At 50.1% G+C, this 19,278-nt stretch overlaps 1 protein-coding gene across 5 annotated transcripts in view; it reads right to left on the bottom strand.

Annotated features, from left to right (window-relative positions):
* Positions 1–19,278, bottom strand: part of MIER2 (MIER family member 2) — an 89,099-nt gene that overhangs the window by 39,697 nt on the left and 30,124 nt on the right. For 4 of the 5 annotated variants that reach the window (XM_068271250.1, XM_068271254.1, XM_068271251.1 and 1 more), the window contains exons 2-5: positions 11,098–11,258; positions 10,390–10,512; positions 10,109–10,193; positions 636–676 (exon numbers count right to left, since the gene is read on the bottom strand). In XM_068271250.1, coding sequence (XP_068127351.1) covers positions 636–676; positions 10,109–10,166 — 99 coding nt within the window. In that variant the 5' untranslated portion in view covers positions 10,167–10,193; positions 10,390–10,512; positions 11,098–11,258. The remainder of the gene's footprint in view (positions 1–635; positions 677–10,108; positions 10,194–10,389; positions 10,513–11,097; positions 11,259–19,278) is intronic. The other variant, XM_068271253.1, reaches the window with a different exon arrangement.

The raw sequence follows: 19,278 nt of genomic DNA, 5'->3' as shown, positions 1-19,278 counted from the left end.
TCAATGTCCGCGTAGTCACGATCTTATTTCATATGTAACATACTACACCAAAAGAGGCTCTTATTTTTGCTCTTTTGGGTATGGCTCAAGTATCTTCCACAAATTTGTTATGGCCTCTGACCACAACCAATCCTTTTTAAAGCTGTTGAAATAGCAAGGCAGAAGAATGCATTACAAGAAAGATTGTGTTTATATAACCCACTTGTATGAAAAGTATGGGCGAAGGAGGTGGGCGTACCTAGGATTCACATGCGATGCAGCCTGGCATGTGAAAAGCGTCTGCCTATGCAATAATCAGCAGCACTTGCACTATGACTCTGAATACAGATGTACTGCTGTCAATTTGACTACCGATACGACCAGCAGTGGGGACACAGTGCACACTGCTGTAGTTGTGCCGGAGCATCTCCTGCAGGATCACTGTATATAACAGTGTGAATTCGGGTGGAATGTGGGCTGCCGCTAGGTCTTGTTTTCGGGGTAGGGCTTGTATTTTGAGGTCCTTGAAACTTCAGATAGGGCTTATTTTAGGGGAAGGACGATAGTAAATGAATAGAAATAATTGACCATTCTGACCAATAATTGTCCATTCATCAACATTTTGAATGTTTAGATCTTTAAAGAGATGCCCTTACCTCAGCCCTCATCTCAGATTCCACTGTCCAGTCATCTGCACCTGGTAATAAAATGCCCACAAATCAGTTTAAAACCAATAACAATACTAACATAATATTATTGTTAGTTATTGTTAACTAAATGTTACCTTGTCATTCTTTTATATTGGTTTTAAATATTTATTGCTAGCATGATTTCCTAATACAGCATTATTTTTTACATTTTTTTTTTGCTTTGTTAACCATCTCTATAATACACAAACGGATCAGCTCACCTGTATTGTAAAACACCCAATCTTTATTTTTGAAAAATGCTAAATTGCTGATTGACCATATGTCCGTTTCTCACAAATAAAGACTGGACGTTTTACGTCACTAGTGAGCTGATCCCTTTGTGTATGGTGGAGTCAGGAGCTATGGCAGCTAGATCATGCTCCCAGTGAATGGGGTAGGTTTTAGCAGAAAATCTCTATACCCGGGGAGATTCCACATAGTACTGGGTTGGAAGGCAGCAGGAAGCAGAAATACATTTGTTGAGGACTCAACAGCTTCTTCAGAAAACAACAGGCAAGATAAAAATATTTAAGGAAAAGTGTGATTTGAGAAGGAGCCATTGACTTTCTTTTGTCTCTTGGTAAGGCACTATTGTGGAGTTCCAAAAATACTGAGCTTCACAATTTCTAATCAGGGTTAATAAGTGGTGCCCTTCTTATTACACAAATTCAACAACAACAATCTACATAGACAGCACTACACAATCCATGATTCCTTCCAATGTGTGGCTGGAAAGTGTAATGGTTAAGGGCTCTGCCTCTGACACAGTAGACCTGGGATCAAACCTCGGCTCTTCTTGTTTATTAAGCCAGCACCTATTCAGTAGGAGACCTTGGGCAAGACCCCCCCCCCCCCCCCAACACTGCTATATAGAGCGTGTCCTAGTGGCTGCAGCTCTGGTGCCTCGAGTCCACCAGGAGAAAAGTGCAATATAAATGTTAGTTGTCAATGAAACTACAGTATACGGTGTATTTTTTTCTTCAGCAAGTAAAGTTCTACTGCAGCAATTCACACACCTCCACAGACAAACTGAGACTTCCAGGGAGCGGATCCATCCAACTATCAGTGAATATCTCCCCCAATACCCTCTTGATGAGAAGACTCACCGTTTGGTTTGTTAATAGCGCTAATGTTGTTTGGGTATGCAGCACTTTAGGGGCAGTCAAAGGCCCCCCAGTTCTGCCTTAAAGGATACCTTAGTCTTCAGGAAATTTTTAAAACGTCAGAACCCCCCCCCCCGGCTCTCTGGACTACTTCCTCTGTCTCACAGGAACCAGCATGGACCAATTGCCTCAGGAAACATAACACTCTCCATAGTGTAAAAATGTATAATCATTTATTAAAATTAAAATGTGGTTGTACATTCACATAAATTCTTCATAAAATTGCACAAGTTTTATGTGAGTGTACAACCAATAATTATATTAATTTGTAATAAATTATTACAGTTTTACACTATGGAGAGCGTTACGTTTCCTGAGGAGACTGGTCCGTGCAAGTACCTGTGAGACGGAGAAAGTAGTCCAGAGAGTCTGGTATTAAAACAGAGGGGAAGCCTTTGACTGCCACTAAAGCACTGCAGACCCATACAACATTAGGGCCATTAACTAAAGGTGAATTCTCCATCGAGAGGGTGTGGTGGAGGTATTCACTGATCAGAGGGATTCACTTCCAGGAAGTCGCTGCTTGTCCACGAAGGTGTTTGAATTGCTTAAGTGCTTGTGAAGAAGAAAATACACCAAACACTAGTTTCATTGGAAGGAAGCACAGACTGTGTAGCGCTGTCTATATACATTGTTGACACTATTGTGGAGACTCACTGCAATAACATGCAAGATATATGCATGCAGGGTTGAGGCAGGATGAGAAAACATTTTTCCTTGTAGCATGGTCATCTGTTCTCTTACTCTTCACAGTTGCCCAAATCCCAGTGTATACTCTTTAAAATGTCCCTGGAAATGTTCTGCGCCTGCACAATAGTACTGCCCAAGCACAGAACACTCCAAGCCGTAGAAGCGCGACGTGGGGAGCGCATCTGGCCGGGTTGTGCATGCGTGAACAAACGAGAGTCAGCCAGGCTTTCGGGCACTATTTCCGGGAGATAGGAGCCACCCGGTTAGACGGAGAGGGACGAGAGGCCTCAAGGGGGCTTAAGGAAGCCCCAGGTAAGTATGAAACCTGAGACAAGAAGCATCTCAGGTTCTCTTTAAGGTAGAATTGAACACTGAATAATTTTGGACAGTAAGGCTTTATTATTTAAGTGCAGCTAAAAACTACCCCACTCCCCAAACTGGTTAGTAGGCCTTGGGCGGGCACTGCTGACATAGCCTCTAGGTGTGAAAGCACATCCATTCCAAACACCCTGACATAGGAAAGAAGAGAAAATAGGAAGATCAAATGAAAATCAGGCGTTAATATTATAATATTCCATAATTTGTAATGATTGTATATCTTTTCATGGGACAACACTGAAGATATGACACTTTACAACAATGTAGTCAGCGTACAGCTTGTATAACAGTGGAAATTTGATGTCCTATCAAAGCAAGCCAGGGTTTACATTGATCATTGTGAAAAACTGAACTTTTCTTCATATTCACCACTCCAACGAGCCAGGGGGAAAGAACTCCCATTGTTCTGTTGAAATCCAATGATCGATCGGTGGTGGACCCGACATGACAGAAGACAAGTAAGTAAATTAGCAAAACATATTTGTGGTGACTAGCCTAGTGAGAAAGGGCATTGTCTGGTCAGATAGGCTTCTGCAGGTATCCCTCTCCTTGGTGATCCGTATTCACAATTATCACCTCTCACTAGGGGAGTCGCTAGCCCTATTTTGGGGGGGCACGTGCCCCCAATCTGTCCTGGGGTGCCACGGATCTCCCGGCCGCTGCTGCGTCACTCAGACCTCGATCAGGCGGCGACCAATCGTGCGGGCGCTAGGACCCAGCGCCCGCACTGATATGCGGAAGTGACATCACTTCCGCATATAGAGCGGGTGCGTCCGGCGCCCGCTCGTATTGGTCGGGTCGCCGCTGATCCTGAGGTCTGCGAGTGCGAGGTAAGGGGGTAGCGGAGACGGGGGCTCCCTGGAACTCACTCACTACCTAAAGGGGCTCCCTGGCACTCACCGCCTAAAGGGCCTCTCTGGCACTCACTCACCGCCTAAAGGGGCTCCCTGGCACTCACTCACCACCTAAAGGGGCTCCCTGGCACTCACTCACCACCTAAAGGGGCTCCCTGGCACTCACTCACCACCTAAAGGGGCTCCCTGGCACTCACTCACCACCTAAAGGGGCTCCCTGGCACTCACTCACCACCTAAAAGGGCTCCCTGGCACTCACTCACCGCCTAAAGGGGCTCTCTGGCACTCACTCACCGCCTAAAGGGGCTCTCTGGCACTCACTCACCGCCTAAAGGGGCTCTCTGGCACTCACTCACCGCCTGAAGGGGCTCCCTGGCACTCACTCACTACGCCTGAAGGGGCTCCCTGGCACTCACTCACTGCCTGAAGGGGCTCCCTGGCACTCACTCACTGCCTGAAGGGGCTCCCTGGCACTCACTCACTGCCTGAAGGGGCTCCCTGGCACTCACTCACTGCCTGAAGGGGCTCCCTGGCACTCACTCACTGCCTGAAGGGGCTCCCTGGCACTCACTCACTGCCTGAAGGGGCTCCCTGGCACTCACTCACTGCCTGAAGGGGCTCCCTGGCACTCACTCACTGCCTGAAGGGGCTCCCTGGCACTCACTCACTGCCTGAAGGGGCTCCCTGGCACTCACTCACTGCCTGAAGGGGCTCCCTGGCACTCACTCACTGCCTGAAGGGGCTCCCTGGCACTCACTCACTGCCTGAAGGGGCTCCCTGGCACTCACTCACTGCCTGAAGGGGCTCCCTGGCACTCACTCACTGCCTGAAGGGGCTCCCTGGCACTCACTCACTGCCTGAAGGGGCTCCCTGGCACTCACTCACTGCCTGAAGGGGCTCCCTGGCACTCACTCACTGCCTGAAGGGGCTCCCTGGCACTCACTCACTGCCTGAAGGGGCTCCCTGGCACTCACTCACTGCCTGAAGGGGCTCCCTGGCACTCACTCACTGCCTGAAGGGGCTCCCTGGCACTCACTCACTGCCTGAAGGGGCTCCCTGGCACTCACTCACTGCCTGAAGGGGCTCCCTGGCACTCACTCACTGCCTGAAGGGGCTCCCTGGCACTCACTACCTAAAGGGGCTCCCTGGCACTCACTACCTAAAGGGGCTCCCTGGCACTCACTACCTAAAGGGGCTCCCTGGCACTCACTACCTAAAGGGGCTCCCTGGCACTCACTACCTAAAGGGGCTCCCTGGCACTCACTACCTAAAGGGGCTCCCTGGCACTCACTACCTAAAGGGGCTCCCTGGCACTCACTCACTACCTAAAGGGGCTCCCTGGCACTCACTCACTACCTAAAGGGGCTCCCTGGCACTCACTCACTACCTAAAGGGGCTCCCTGGCACTCACTCACTACCAAAAGGGGCTCCCTGGCACTCACTACCTAAAGGGGCTCCCTGGCACTCACTACCTAAAGGGGCTCCCTGGCACTCACTACCTAAAGGGGCTCCCTGGCACTCACTACCTAAAGGGGCTCCCTGGCACTCACTACCTAAAGGGGCTCCCTGGCACTCACTACCTAAAGGGGCTCCTTGGCACTCACTCACTACCTAAAGGGGCTCCCGGCACTCACTCACTACCTAAAGGGGCTCCCTGGCACTCACTCACTACCTAAAGGGGCTCCCTGGCACTCACTACCTAAAGGGGCTCCCTGGCACTCACTACCTAAAGGGGCTCCCTGGCACTCACTACCTAAAGGGGCTCCCTGGCACTCACTACCTAAAGGGGCTCCCTGGCACTCACTACCTAAAGGGGCTCCCTGGCACTCACTACCTAAAGGGGCTCCCTGGCACTCACTACCTAAAGGGGCTCTCTGGCACTCACTACCTAAAGGGGCTCTCTGGCACTCACTCACCACCTAAAGGGGCTCTCTGGCACTCACTACGCCTGAAGGGGCTCCCTGGCACTCACTCACTACGCCTGAAGGGGCTCCCTGGCACTCACTCACTACGCCTGAAGGGGCTCCCTGGCACTCACTCACTGCCTGAAGGGGCTCCCTGGCACTCACTCACTGCCTGAAGGGGCTCCCTGGCACTCACTCACTGCCTGAAGGGGCTCCCTGGCACTCACTCACTGCCTGAAGGGGCTCCCTGGCACTCACTCACTGCCTGAAGGGGCTCCCTGGCACTCACTCACTGCCTGAAGGGGCTCCCTGGCACTCACTCACTGCCTGAAGGGGCTCCCTGGCACTCACTCACTGCCTGAAGGGGCTCCCTGGCACTCACTCACTGCCTGAAGGGGCTCCCTGGCACTCACTCACTGCCTGAAGGGGCTCCCTGGCACTCACTCACTGCCTGAAGGGGCTCCCTGGCACTCACTCACTGCCTGAAGGGGCTCCCTGGCACTCACTCACTGCCTAAAGGGGCTCCCTAGCACTCACTCACTACCTAAAGGGGCTCCCTAGCACTCACTCACTACCTAAAGGGGCTCCCTGGCACTCACTACCTAAAGGGGCTCCCTGGCACTCACTACCTAAAGGGGCTCCCTGGCACTCACTACCTAAAGGGGCTCCCTGGCACTCACTACCTAAAGGGGCTCCCTGGCACTCACTACCTAAAGGGGCTCCCTGGCACTCACTACCTAAAGGGGCTCCCTGGCACTCACTACCTAAAGGGGCTCCCTGGCACTCACTACCTAAAGGGGCTCCCTGGCACTCACTACCTAAAGGGGCTCCCTGGCACTCACTACCTAAAGGGGCTCCCTGGCACTCACTCACTACCTAAAGGGGCTCCCTGGCACTCACTCACTACCTAAAGGGGCTCCCTGGCACTCACTCACTACCTAAAGGGGCTCCCTGGCACTCACTACCAAAAGGGGCTCCCTGGCACTCACTACCTAAAGGGGCTCCCTGGCACTCACTACCTAAAGGGGCTCCCTGGCACTCACTACCTAAAGGGGCTCCCTGGCACTCACTACCTAAAGGGGCTCCCTGGCACTCACTACCTAAAGGGGCTCCTTGGCACTCACTCACTACCTAAAGGGGCTCCCGGCACTCACTCACTACCTAAAGGGGCTCCCTGGCACTCACTACCTAAAGGGGCTCCCTGGCACTCACTCACTACCTAAAGGGGCTCCCTGGCACTCACTCACTACCTAAAGGGGCTCCCTAGCACTCTCACTACCTAAAGGGGCTCCCTGGCACTCACTCACTACCTAAAGGGGCTCCCTGGCACTCACTGCCTGAAGGGGCTCCCTGGCACTCACTCACTGCCTGAAGGGGCTCCCTGGCACTCACTCACTGCCTGAAGGGGCTCCCTGGCACTCACTCACTGCCTGAAGGGGCTCCCTGGCACTCACTCACTGCCTGAAGGGGCTCCCTGGCACTCACTCACTGCCTGAAGGGGCTCCCTGGCACTCACTCACTGCCTGAAGGGGCTCCCTGGCACTCACTCATTGCCTGAAGGGGCTCCCTGGCACTCACTCACTGCCTGAAGGGGCTCCCTGGCACTCACTCACTGCCTGAAGGGGCTCCCTGGCACTCACTCACTGCCTGAAGGGGCTCCCTGGCACTCACTCACTGCCTGAAGGGGCTCCCTGGCACTCACTCACTGCCTGAAGGGGCTCCCTGGCACTCACTCACTGCCTGAAGGGGCTCCCTGGCACTCACTCACTGCCTGAAGGGGCTCCCTGGCACTCACTCACTGCCTGAAGGGGCTCCCTGGCACTCACTCACTGCCTGAAGGGGCTCCCTGGCACTCACTCACTGCCTGAAGGGGCTCCCTGGCACTCACTCACTGCCTGAAGGGGCTCCCTGGCACTCACTCACTACCTAAATGGGCTCCCTGGCACTCACTCACTACCTAAAGGGGCTCCCTGGCACTCACTGCCTAAAGGGGCTCCCTGGCACTCACTGCCTAAAGGGGCTCCCTGGCACTCACTGCCTAAAGGGGCTCCCTGGCACTCACTGCCTAAAGGGGCTCCCTGGCACTCACTGCCTAAAGGGGCTCCCTGGCACTCACTGCCTAAAGGGGCTCCCTGGCACTCACTGCCTAAAGGGGCTCCCTGGCACTCACTGCCTAAAGGGGCTCCCTGGCACTCACTGCCTAAAGGGGCTCCCTGGCACTCACTGCCTAAAGGGGCTCCCTGTCACTCACTATCTGGGTCCCTGTCACTCACTACCTAACTGGAGGCGCCTGTCACTCACTAGCTAACCTGGGGGTCCCTGTCATTCACTACCTAACTTGGGGGGCATTCTGCCTATTTATGTGAAATGCTGTCTATTTATGTGCCTCATGACTGCTGAATTTGTCTTGTTGGGAGCGTTATGATTTGTTGGGGGCCTCAAGATTGCTGAATTTGTCTTGTTGGGGGCCTCATAATTTGTTGGAGGCCTCATGATTGCTGAATTTGTCTTGTTGGGGGCCTCATGATTTGTTGGGGGCCTCATGATTGCTGAATTTGTCATGTTGGGGGCCTCACGATTGCTGAATTTGTCATGTTGGGGGCCTCACGATTGCTGAATTTCTCATGTTGGGGGGGGGGGCCTCACGATTGCTGAATTTGTCATGTCGGGGGCCTCACGATTGCTGAATTTCTCATGTCGGGGGCCTCACAATTGCTGAATTTGTCTTGTTGGGGGTCACATGATTGCTAACTGCGAGACTATGGGAAAAGCTGAATCCTTATATGAGACAATAGCATTAAACCTACTTTTTTAGCTTTTTAAAACAGAAAATAAAACTGGGAGGTTCTAAAAAATTGAATACATTTTTCAGGAGTAGGATGGAGGAAATTGTTTATCTTCACAGTTTATTTTCAACTTGGATTTTCCATAATGTTCATGAATGAGTTAAAACGTTTGTACAGTATTTAGTTTAAATTGCTGTTGCCACTTTGCGATAGATCAGTGACTTTTGGGTTGCAGTTTGGGCACTCGGCCTCCAAAAGGTTCGCCACCACTGTCATAATCTAATGTCCCACCATTGCTAGGTTCATGTAAATTTGTCTCCACCCGTTACCACACCTATATTCTGGTCCATGGCCCACCCATTTTTCGGTGCGGCGCGATAAGCATGCCACACAACATGATCCTCATATTTTTGGCACGCTAGCTGCAGTGTGCTGAATTCTGCTGCCTACAGTATGTACAGTATACGCTGTTCTCTAGTGCCTGCACTGTGTGCTGATTTACCTCCAGTGTGTACAGTGTAAGGTGTTACTCTGTGCCTTTACTGATTGTAAACCAGCTGTATTGTATGCTGATCCCTGCTACTTACAGTATGTACTGTATTAGCTGTAAAGCCTGGTACACACATACAATTTTGATTAGCCAATTTTAGCTCTGTTCATAAAATTCATTGTCTGTTGGCCTACTTACTGCACGGGGGTGGTAAAATTGGGGGTCAGTGAATGACCAATCAAAATTGTATGTGCGTATACATCTTTGATCTATGCCTATACTGATTGTAAATTATCTAAATAAAGGACAGGGGGCTCCATCCAATATTTCGATGGGCAGGCCCGTTATCTGTAGCTTACACCGCTGCTAAGTTCATGTACATTTGGCGCCACCCATGGCCACGCCCACTCACCTCATGGCCACGCCCATTTTTATATACCTCCCCACCTGGTGCCCACAGGTGCCCCCGATCTCCAAGGACCCTAGAAACGCCCCTGCCTCTCACACAGCCTTGCATTACACTCATTAGAAAGGAACTAACAGATTTGTTGCATATGGACCAATGTGAGTGAATCCTATTGCCTTGCACTTGATGGATCCGTTCGCATGTCTGCGAGCCTTTCTGTTACATGGAAGGTTTTTATGGCCCATATGAACCCAGGAGGATCAAGTTTTTCTTCACTCGCAATTCTATAGGTGGCAGAGCAAGTCACTTTGCATGAATAGCTTGATGCATCAACCTGCGCTAAATATACCATGCCCACACAGCACAGGTTATTTTCAGCGTAGCATGTGCACATAACTTCCACGCGGTGTGCTCTTAGCACGACCGCAGCAGTCCACTAGCATGGCCACTAGTGGACTACAGTGGTCGTGCTTTGCTGATATAACTGCATGGTAATATTAACCCACGCTGTGTGCGCGTGGCATATTTAACGCAGAATGATGAATTATGGCCATAGAGCTGTCCTGGAAGATGAATTAGCGAAAACATGAATGTGTAGAGAAAGCTGGAAAAGGGTTTATTTTTTTTCCATGGGGCTATTTGCAAGTTACCCTCAAAATTTCTACTGATCATGTTGCAACATAATTTAGTAATGGCTTGATACAAACTTACAAAAGAGCAATATAACAAACAAGTCCAATGTTACTTTTTTAATTATTTATATACTCACAGTCTGCAAAACGGGGTGAGAGGTCAGCAGATCCTACGGAAGCTAAAGCAGGAGACATCTCTACAGAGTCAGCTGTTTCTTGCACCTAAACAGATAAAAGTATTGTCGATCATTAAGGGAAGATGCAAGGAAAACGGGAACAAAACTGGAGCAGATGCTTAGAGAAACTAATCAGGATGCTTATTCTGGACACCTGCTCTACTTTTACACAAGTTATCCTTATACTGGTTTTGAAAATATTGCCATTGTGTTTTTTGGAAAAGTAAATATATACTTCTAACCTGATGAAGATCACGAAAAGATTGGGTTTGTTCTGATTCACTACTATCTACTTCATTTTCTTGTAAATGATCTGAGTTGTCATAGCCATAAAATGCTAATAAATCTTCCAGTTCTTCTTCCTGCTAATCAAATACAAAACATATTATTATGATATATCAGGGCAACTGTTTAACCCTCTGGGAGAGCTCGGGGTAAGCCGCCACAGAGGATTTCTCAGGCCCTAGTGGGCCGATTTGCATAATTTTCTTTTTGTTGCACGCAGCTAGCACTTTGCTAGCTGCGTGTATATACCGATCGCCGCTGCTCCGCGCTGATTCGCCGCTACCCGCCGTGCCGCGCCGCTCCCCCCCCCCCCCCCCCCAAGACCCAGTGCGCAGCCTGGCCAATCAGTGCCAGGCAGCGCTGAGGGGTGGATCGGGACTCCCTCTGACGTCACGACGTCGATGACGTCATCCCGATCGTCGCCATGGCGACGGGGGAAGCCAAACAGTTAATCCCGTTCTGAACGGGATTTCCTGTATGCTTTGATTGCCGGAGGCGATCGGAGGGGGTGGGGGGATGCCGCTGCACAGCGGCTATCATGTAGCTAGCGCTAGGCTAGCTACATGATAAAAAAAAAAATAATTAAAAAAAAATGTGCTGCGCCGCCCCCTGCCGATATTATTGTATCCCCCAGGAGGTTAATGGAGCAAATTGAGGTCTCTTACCTCTACATCTCCAGTGGTCCAGGATGGTTCTTGCTGTTCCTGCGCCAGGGTTTTAGCAAATTTTTACCCTATTTGCCAGTGGACCGCTGAAGGATAGGCACGGTTACAACTGGAATTGATGTTGTGCAGCCTGCAGTACAGCATATGGCCAGTGGGTGTCCCTAAAACCACACAGAAGAGATACATATTCCATATGAAAGAACAGTTCTTCATACCCAATCATTAAAAATGCTCAGCTTCCCTGGACTCTATTGGCAAGTATGAATGTTGGCTTTTTACTTTTTTCAGCATGCAATTTACCCACCACTACTGTTTATTAGTTTCAGGCTATTAATTTCTTTTCAATAGCCATTTATTCACCATTACCAAGAAATGCAGTGATTACTTCTAGTGGCAAGGTTGCACCTTTTTCTCTGCTCTCTCTTTTTGTACGTTTGCATATCTATCGATCATACGGACCTCCTGTGAAATTATTGTTATCAATTTGTCATATTGTGACACATATGATATACATATGCATATATTATTCTAATATATATCGGTATATCCTACCTAGTGATGCTCGGATACCCCTTTTTATAATTCGAGTTTGGTCGAATTCGAATAGTAAATTATTCGAATTCGGTCGAATATTCGAGTCGAATATTTTTTACTATTCGATTCGACCTCGGACTTCGACCTCACTATTCGAGTCGGTATTCGAGCTCATTATTCGAGCTGACTATTCGAATTGGCCTTAAATAGCTTCCAACACTTGTTTTGAGGGTGAATGATGCAAGAAACATCTTTTTTTCCAAGTAACAACAGCAAGTGATTATGTGGGGATGTTCCTTTAAAAAAAAAAAAAAAAAAGGTGGAAAGAGAAGTTGTGTCCAAAATGTTGTTCAGTACTGTATATACTTCTTCTTTATCTTCTATATCTTCTTCTTCTTCTATATCTTCTTCATCTTCATCATCATCTTCTTCGTCTTCTTCCTCATCATCATCTTCTTCTTCTTCTTCATCTTCTTCATCTTCATCATCTTCTCCATCTTCTTCTTCTCCTTCTTCTCCTTTTTCTATATCGTCTTCTTCTTCTTCTTCACTTATTTCTCTTTTATATATTTTTTTTAAAGAAATGCAGCTATTTTTGAGCGTAATAAATAGCTGGTTGCGCACGCATGTTGGAAGCGCCATTGTATGTGCTCCCTGGCAGTGGAAACACACAGACAGCAGGAGGTAAATTCAGCAGCAGGAGGAGGATGATTGTGTGGCAGCAGGCAGTCAATGAGGCAGGCAGCGTACCATAATAGCCCTGGTACCTAGCGGTGATACCAGGGCTGTAAATAAACACAGCAGGAGGTCCCAGACAGCGGTCGTGCAGCCCACATCGTGTCCAATACACAACTGGGACAACACAGTTTTCAACCAGGGCACCTCAGAAAAATTAAACCTTTTTTTTTTTTTTTTATGGTTTATTTGTTTTGTTTTTACAACAAATTACACAGACAGATATAGCTATTGTTTGACGTAATAGCTGGTGGCAGAGTGGCAGCAGAAGGTAAATCTGTGTACCCTGGCAGTGGGAAACACAGACAGACAGCAGAAGGGCAGTACACAGCAGCCCACTGTAGGTGCAAAATGTGTGGCTGCAGGCGACATAATAGTCAAAGTGAACCAGGCTGGCTTAGTGAGCAGGAGCCAGGAGGTGGTAAAGGGTGGTAAGGCACATTAACGATGGTTCTTCAGTTCATGTCCCCCTCTCGCCGACAACAGGGGCCAGGAACTCGCCTTCCACCCACGCCTGGTTCATCTTGAGAAACGTCAGTCTGTCCACAGACTTGTGAGACAGACGTGAGCGTTTCTCGGTGACCACGCCACCAGCTGCACTGAAGCAGCGCTCGGACAGCACGCTGGAAGGGGGACAGGACAGCACTTCCAGGGCGTACTGCGCCAGCTCGCTCCAGATCTCCAGGCGCTTGACCCAATACTCCATGGGATCAACAGGGGCATCGCTGTCAAGCCTGCTGTAGGACCCCATGCAGTCAGCCACCATTCGGGTCAGGCGCTGGCTGTGACCGGAGGAGGATGCTGCTGCATGCACCTCCTCTCTAGTCACTACTGCCGGAGCCTCTACAGTCCTGTAGAGCTCATTGCTGAGAGACAGCAGGTCTGTGGGGCGCTTGCTGCTGGATGCAGGCACCTGCTGCTGCCTCTGTGCTGGCTGGACAGTGGGGGTGGAAGGCTGGGGGAAGGCTTCCTCCAAGCGCTCAACAAGGGCCTGCTGCAAGCTCCTTATTTGTTGCGCTGGGTCTCCTCCTGCAGGCGGCAGGAACTGGCTCAACTTCCCCTTGAGGCGTGGGTCCAACATCATGCTGATCCAGATGTCCTCCCTCTGCTTCATCTGGATCACCCTGGGGTCCTTGCACAGGCACGTCAGCATGTGCGCTGCCATTGGGAAGAGGCGGGCCACGTGTGCTGGCACATCGGCGGCAGTGCTGTCCTCATCCTCCTCCTCTCCCTCCTCAGCCTCATCCTCTCTCCTCCCCCACACCAACTCAGCTGCACTGTGCTGATCCCCCTCATCAGCAGCAAGGTCAGGGACCTCCACCAAGTCCTCCTCCTCCTCCCCCTCAGAGGTGGACTGTGCAGCTGCATGACGCTCCTGCTGGTCCAAGGCTGCCGCTCCCTGTTCCAGCAAAGCATCGAGGGCCCTGTTCAGCAGACAAACCAGGGGCACCCACTCGCAGACCATAGCATGGTCCCTGCTCACCATGTTAGTGGCCTGCAGAAAGGGAGCCAGCACTAAGCACACCTGCTGCATGTGCCTCCAGTCATCATCGGGGACGATGGACGGGATGTTGCTGGTCCTGTCCCTTCTCTGAGCGGCGGACACAGTGGCCAGGGCAAGGTACTGGTTGACAGCGTGCTTCTGTTCAACCAGACGCTCCAACATCGCCAGGGTGGAGTTCCAGCGAGTCGGAACGTTAAGGATCAGCCGATGGCGTGGCAGCTCCAGCTCCTTTTGCACGTCTTCCAGGCTCGCACAGGCTGCAGCTGAGCGCCGGAAGTGACGCACAACGTTCCTTGCCGTTTCCAGCAGTTCGCCCATCCCCTGGTAGGTGCGCAAGAACTTCTGCACTACCAGGTTCAGCACGTGGGCAAGACAGGGGATGTGGGTCAGGTTTCCCCTGTCTATTGTGGCAACCAGATTGGCCCCATTGTCGGCCACCACCTCTCCGACTCTGAGGCCTCTGGGGGTCAGCCAAATCCTCTCCTGCTCCTGGAGTTTGGCCAACACATGGGTTGCCGTCAGTTTGGTCTTCCCAAGGCTGACCAAGTGCAGCAGCGCTTGGCAGTGGCGGGCCTTCACGCTGCTGCTGAGGCGGGGGGTTTGGCCAGGTGTGCCGGAGGATGGCAGAGGATCGGAGGAACCTGCTGCAGTTCCCCTGACCCTGCGGGGTGGCACCACCCACTGTGTTGCTGCTGCTGCTGTGCCCGCTGCTGCTCTCCCATCCTCACCCCCTTCCACCAAGCTGACCCAGTGGACAGTGAAGGACAGGTAGCGGCCTGTCCCGAAGCGGCTGCTCCAGGAGTCCATGGTGACGTGGACCCTTTCACCAACCGCGTGCTCCAGCCCTCGCTCCACATTGGCCATCACAAAGCGGTGCAGTGCAGGAATGGCCTTGCGGGCAAAGAAGTGTCTGCTGGGGAGCTGCCAGTCTGGGGCTGCACAAGCAAGCAGCGCACGCATGTCGCTCCCCTCCTGCACGAGCGTGTACGGCAGGAGTTGGGAGCACATGGCCCGTGCCAGCAAGCCGTTCAGCTGCCGCACGCGACGGCTGCTGGGAGGCAGAGCCCTAACCACCCCCTGGAAGGACTCCCTCAAAAGGCTCTGGCGTGGCCTTTTGCTGGCACGGGAATCAGCAGACACAGCAGAGGAGGCCACTGAGGACTGGCTGCCAGAACAGGCCTCAGTGTCGGCGGCAGGAGTTGCAGAGGGGGGAGGAGCAGTGCGTTTCCGCACTCCTGCTGGTGCTGCTGGAGGAGCAGGAGGGCGGGTGGCTGCTGTTGCTGAAGGCTGTGCAGTGATGGGTGTGGTGCCACTGCCAGCACCAGATGCCTTCAGCCTCTGGAACTCCTCATGCTGGTGGAAATGTTTCGCAGCAAGGTGGTTGATGAGCGAGCTGGTGCTGAACTTCAAGGGGTCTGCACCTCTGCTCAACTTCCGCTGACAGTGGTTGCAAGTGGCGTACTTGCTGTACACTGTGGGCATGGTGAAAAACCGCCAGATTGGTGACAAAAACAACCCCCTACGGCCTGGAGCCGCTGCTGCCTGTCTCCCTGTGGTGGTTGGGGCTCAGGCTTGGGTGCAGCTGGTGGTGGTACTGGCAGATGCTGCTGCTGCTGAGCCTGAGACACCAGCAGGCTGTGGGACCTGCCTACTGCTGCCAATGCTTGCAATGATGCGCCTCCTTGCAAGGCCCACAAGCGCATCCTCCTCCTCCTCAGAGCTGCTGATGACGACATCCCCTGGAGCTGGTGGCACCCAGTCTTTGTCTGTCACCGTGTCATCATCCTCCCCCTCCTGAAACATGTCCTGCTGGGATGATGACCCCCCAAACTCCTCTCCTGATGCATGGATGGGCTGCTTGACTGTCGCCAGTCTTGCTGTCCAATCCCTCCTCCCCCAAAGTGCCCATCAGCATCTCCTCCTCAAGATCGCCAACAACAGCAGACAATTTACTCATGATGCCTGGGGTCAAAAGACTGCTGAATGACAGGTCGGCGAGTGACGGTGAACTGGCCTCCTCCCCAGGCCCTGCTGGGCGGCTGCTGCGAACAGGGGTGGTGGTGAGGGTGGAGGCCTCGGATGCAGAGCTGATGGCGGGCTGCTCATCCTCCGTCATCAGTTGCACCACAGTGTCTGCATCCTTTTCCTCAATGGGACGTTTCCGACCCGGCTGGAGGAAAATCGGAGCAGGTGCTACACGCTGCTGCTGCTGTGTCTCTGCAGCGTGAGTTGCAGATGCTCCTGCTGGGCGGCGCCCAAGGCGTCCACGGCCAGTGGCTATAGGAGGAATGTTAGCCACTGACGCTGCTGCTGCGGAACTGTGCATGGTGGCGCGGCCGCGGCTTGCCACAATGCTGCTCCCTCTCCTCCCGATTCCCTTGCTGCCCTTCCCCTTGCCCAAACCGCGCTGGCTGCCACTTCCAGACATCTTAGATGTTTTGGGCGTAAACAAACGTTTTTTAAAAGGGCGGGTGAAAAGTGGGGTACTTTAATGGAGTGGGTTGGTGGGTGAGGTGACACTAATCACTAAGTGATTAGATCGCTAACTGATTAGTACAGTACAAATACAAAATACAATAATCGGTAATCAGTAATCAGTAAGTGTGAATAGTGAGTGTGTCCCCTAGTACACTAACTAGAAATTACAATAATCAGTAGTAATCACAAGGAAATAGAGTGTGTGTACACTACAGACAGTGAGTGCACGCACGCGCACACACACGCAGGAGCTAGCCTATAAACAGTGACTGAGTGAGTGTCCCTAGTACAGTAAGTAAGTAGTAACAGTCAGGAAGTACAACTAGAAATTACAATAATTAATCAGTAATCAGAAGGAAATAGAGTGTGTGTACACTACAGACAGTGCACACACACACACACGGTCACACGCAGGAGCTATGAACAAACAGTGACAGTGAGTGTCCTGGTTAGTCCTAGTACAGTTATATAACTACAATACAAAATACTATCACTCAGTAGTACTAGTAAAGGACAGCAGAAATACTGGAATAGATGAGAAGAAATAAACTAACAGAGGACAGGAGAGAACAGGTGAGCTGCCCACACAGGCAGGCCCTGAGGCCTAAAGTTGTGTAAGCTTGCCTGCAGCAGCTGGCTCTCTAGTAACACACAAGCTACTAACTAAAATACAATGTCTATCTAACTAACAACAATACAGGTGTATATAGGAGGTGTATGTGAGCAAAAACGCTAGGTGAATGACCACAATAAAGCTCTTGCTAAGCCAAAGCACAAAGGAGCAGATCTCTCTCTGTACAAAGTCAGGCAAGGACGGAAAAACCGAACATGGCGGCCGCTATTTATAGGGTAGGGGCTGGCCAGGGTCCCGGTCAGTGATTGGCTGCCGTCAGAGGGCCTGGGAGCCCTCTGATTGGCTCTGAGGACATCAATCTGGGCTATGACGCTATTCGAGCTCGGTATTCGAGCTCGAATAGCGCTGTTAGCTCGAATAGTGAATGTGCTATTCGAGTTTACTCGAATAGCCCATTTGAATATCTCCAGCTATTCGGAGCTCGAATACCGAGCTCGAATAGCTGAAAAAGAGCTCGAATATTCGAGCTACTCGAATATTCGAGCTACTCGAATATTCGAGCTCTGTTGAGCACCACTGATCCTACCTACCTCATTGATTCAATAGTTTATGCAATACACTTATATACTCAGTTTCCAACTGTTATATTACTTTGCCAATCATGCTATATTGTTTACATTGTCCCACTGGGTTTCTGTTCAGTGTTAATGTTTTTAGCAGCAAGAAAAAGTATGTGAACCCTTTGGAATTATATGGATTTCTTGGATCCTTAATCTGCCACTGAAGTGTTTGCTCGCATATTTTTGCATCCTCAAACTGCTGCTCTGAACCATCAGGCTAATTAGCAGGATCCTGCAGGACTTTTCAGTGTGAGAGGTGTGTAAGGTCTCTGCATACCTGCAGATTTGTCTGGATGTGAGTGACAGTGTGGTTGCGATTTTAGTGGAGCTACTCGTGTGTGGTATGATTTTTATTGTTATTTAATTGATGGTATTAAATTGTTTGAGTGCGCAGGAGTAATACTGTGTTTTTTGTTTAATTCGAGTGGATTGGGGTACAGATCCATTTTTCTCCTTGCAGCCAACATTTTTGTTAAAGCTCCTTATTGTGGTGCTGCTAGGTGCGCGGCAATCATACATATTCTTATATGGATTTCTGCACAAATTGGTCATAAAATGTGATCTGATCTTCATCTAAGTTAATAGACAATCATAGTCTGCTTAAACGAATACCACACAAATGAGTAAATGTATCCATGTTTTTATTGAACACTGTATGTATCCTCTATAATAAAACCTAACTGTCCCTGCGTCATCATCTTTCCCTGTCTGTGTTCCCGTGGTTTTCTGTACTGCACACAACCGTTGGGAGTGGAGGACGGGCCAGGGGCGAGGGCGAATGGGTTCGCGCGAGGCATGTGGTCGGGTATGCGCACTAACATGGAGCGGTGGTATCACTACCTACAGCCGTTTTTAAACAGGCTTAGGTAGACTAGTGTTTAATAAAGATATATTTATTATACCTATTACATGGTGGTTTGGTGACACATTACTAAACTACTTTTTTATTCAGTAAGAGGTGCTCACTGTTTAATCCCTACTGCTCTAAAGGACAATTTTTTGGGGAAATCAACTAACTTGTTTAAATAAAGTGTATTTGCTATGTGAGAGTGTCCAGAGGAAAACTTAAAGTGGTCTGAAACTCAACATTTCTTATTTGCTCTAAAACATTTACAGCTTTAAAGGGAATCTGAAGTGAAAAACTTATGAAATATGCATTGTATGTGTAGTACAGCTAAGAAATAGAACAGTAATAGCAAAGAAACAAGTCATATATTGTTTCCAGTACAGGAAGAGTGAAGAAACTTCAGTTGCGATCTATGAAAGAGAGCTTCTCTGAGCTCCAAGACCAAATTGGTCGCCGATTTCTGGAGCAATACACATAAACGAAACAGTGACAGACAGCTTCAGATAAGGTTCAGTGAGAAGAGTTCAAAGGGTCATTATTAGCTCTGCAAACTACACTCTATTTAAAACTATAAGACAGAGCAAAATACAAATATGACAATATAATGCAATGCTAAAAAAAAACGCTACATAATTAAAAATATGAGACTAATTTATTTGCTACTAATGTTTATTTTGTATCCATACTACACATACAATTCATTATATCATACGTTTTTTTCCCGCTTCGGTGTCACTTTAAACCTACTATCACAAAAAATTGTAGCAGAACAACATTCAAACAGTTAAGCACAGCACTTTGTTCTGCAGTGGAAAGTTCTTCAGCTTGTGATCCACATCCGAAGAGGCAATAACATATTTTGTTTACTATCCTCTGTTGCTACGGTTAG

Source organism: Hyperolius riggenbachi, chromosome 1 (genome assembly GCF_040937935.1).
Source record: "Hyperolius riggenbachi isolate aHypRig1 chromosome 1, aHypRig1.pri, whole genome shotgun sequence".
Classification (NCBI taxonomy): Eukaryota; Metazoa; Chordata; class Amphibia; order Anura; family Hyperoliidae; genus Hyperolius; species Hyperolius riggenbachi.
This window is presented reverse-complemented; position numbering and strand designations above follow the sequence as displayed.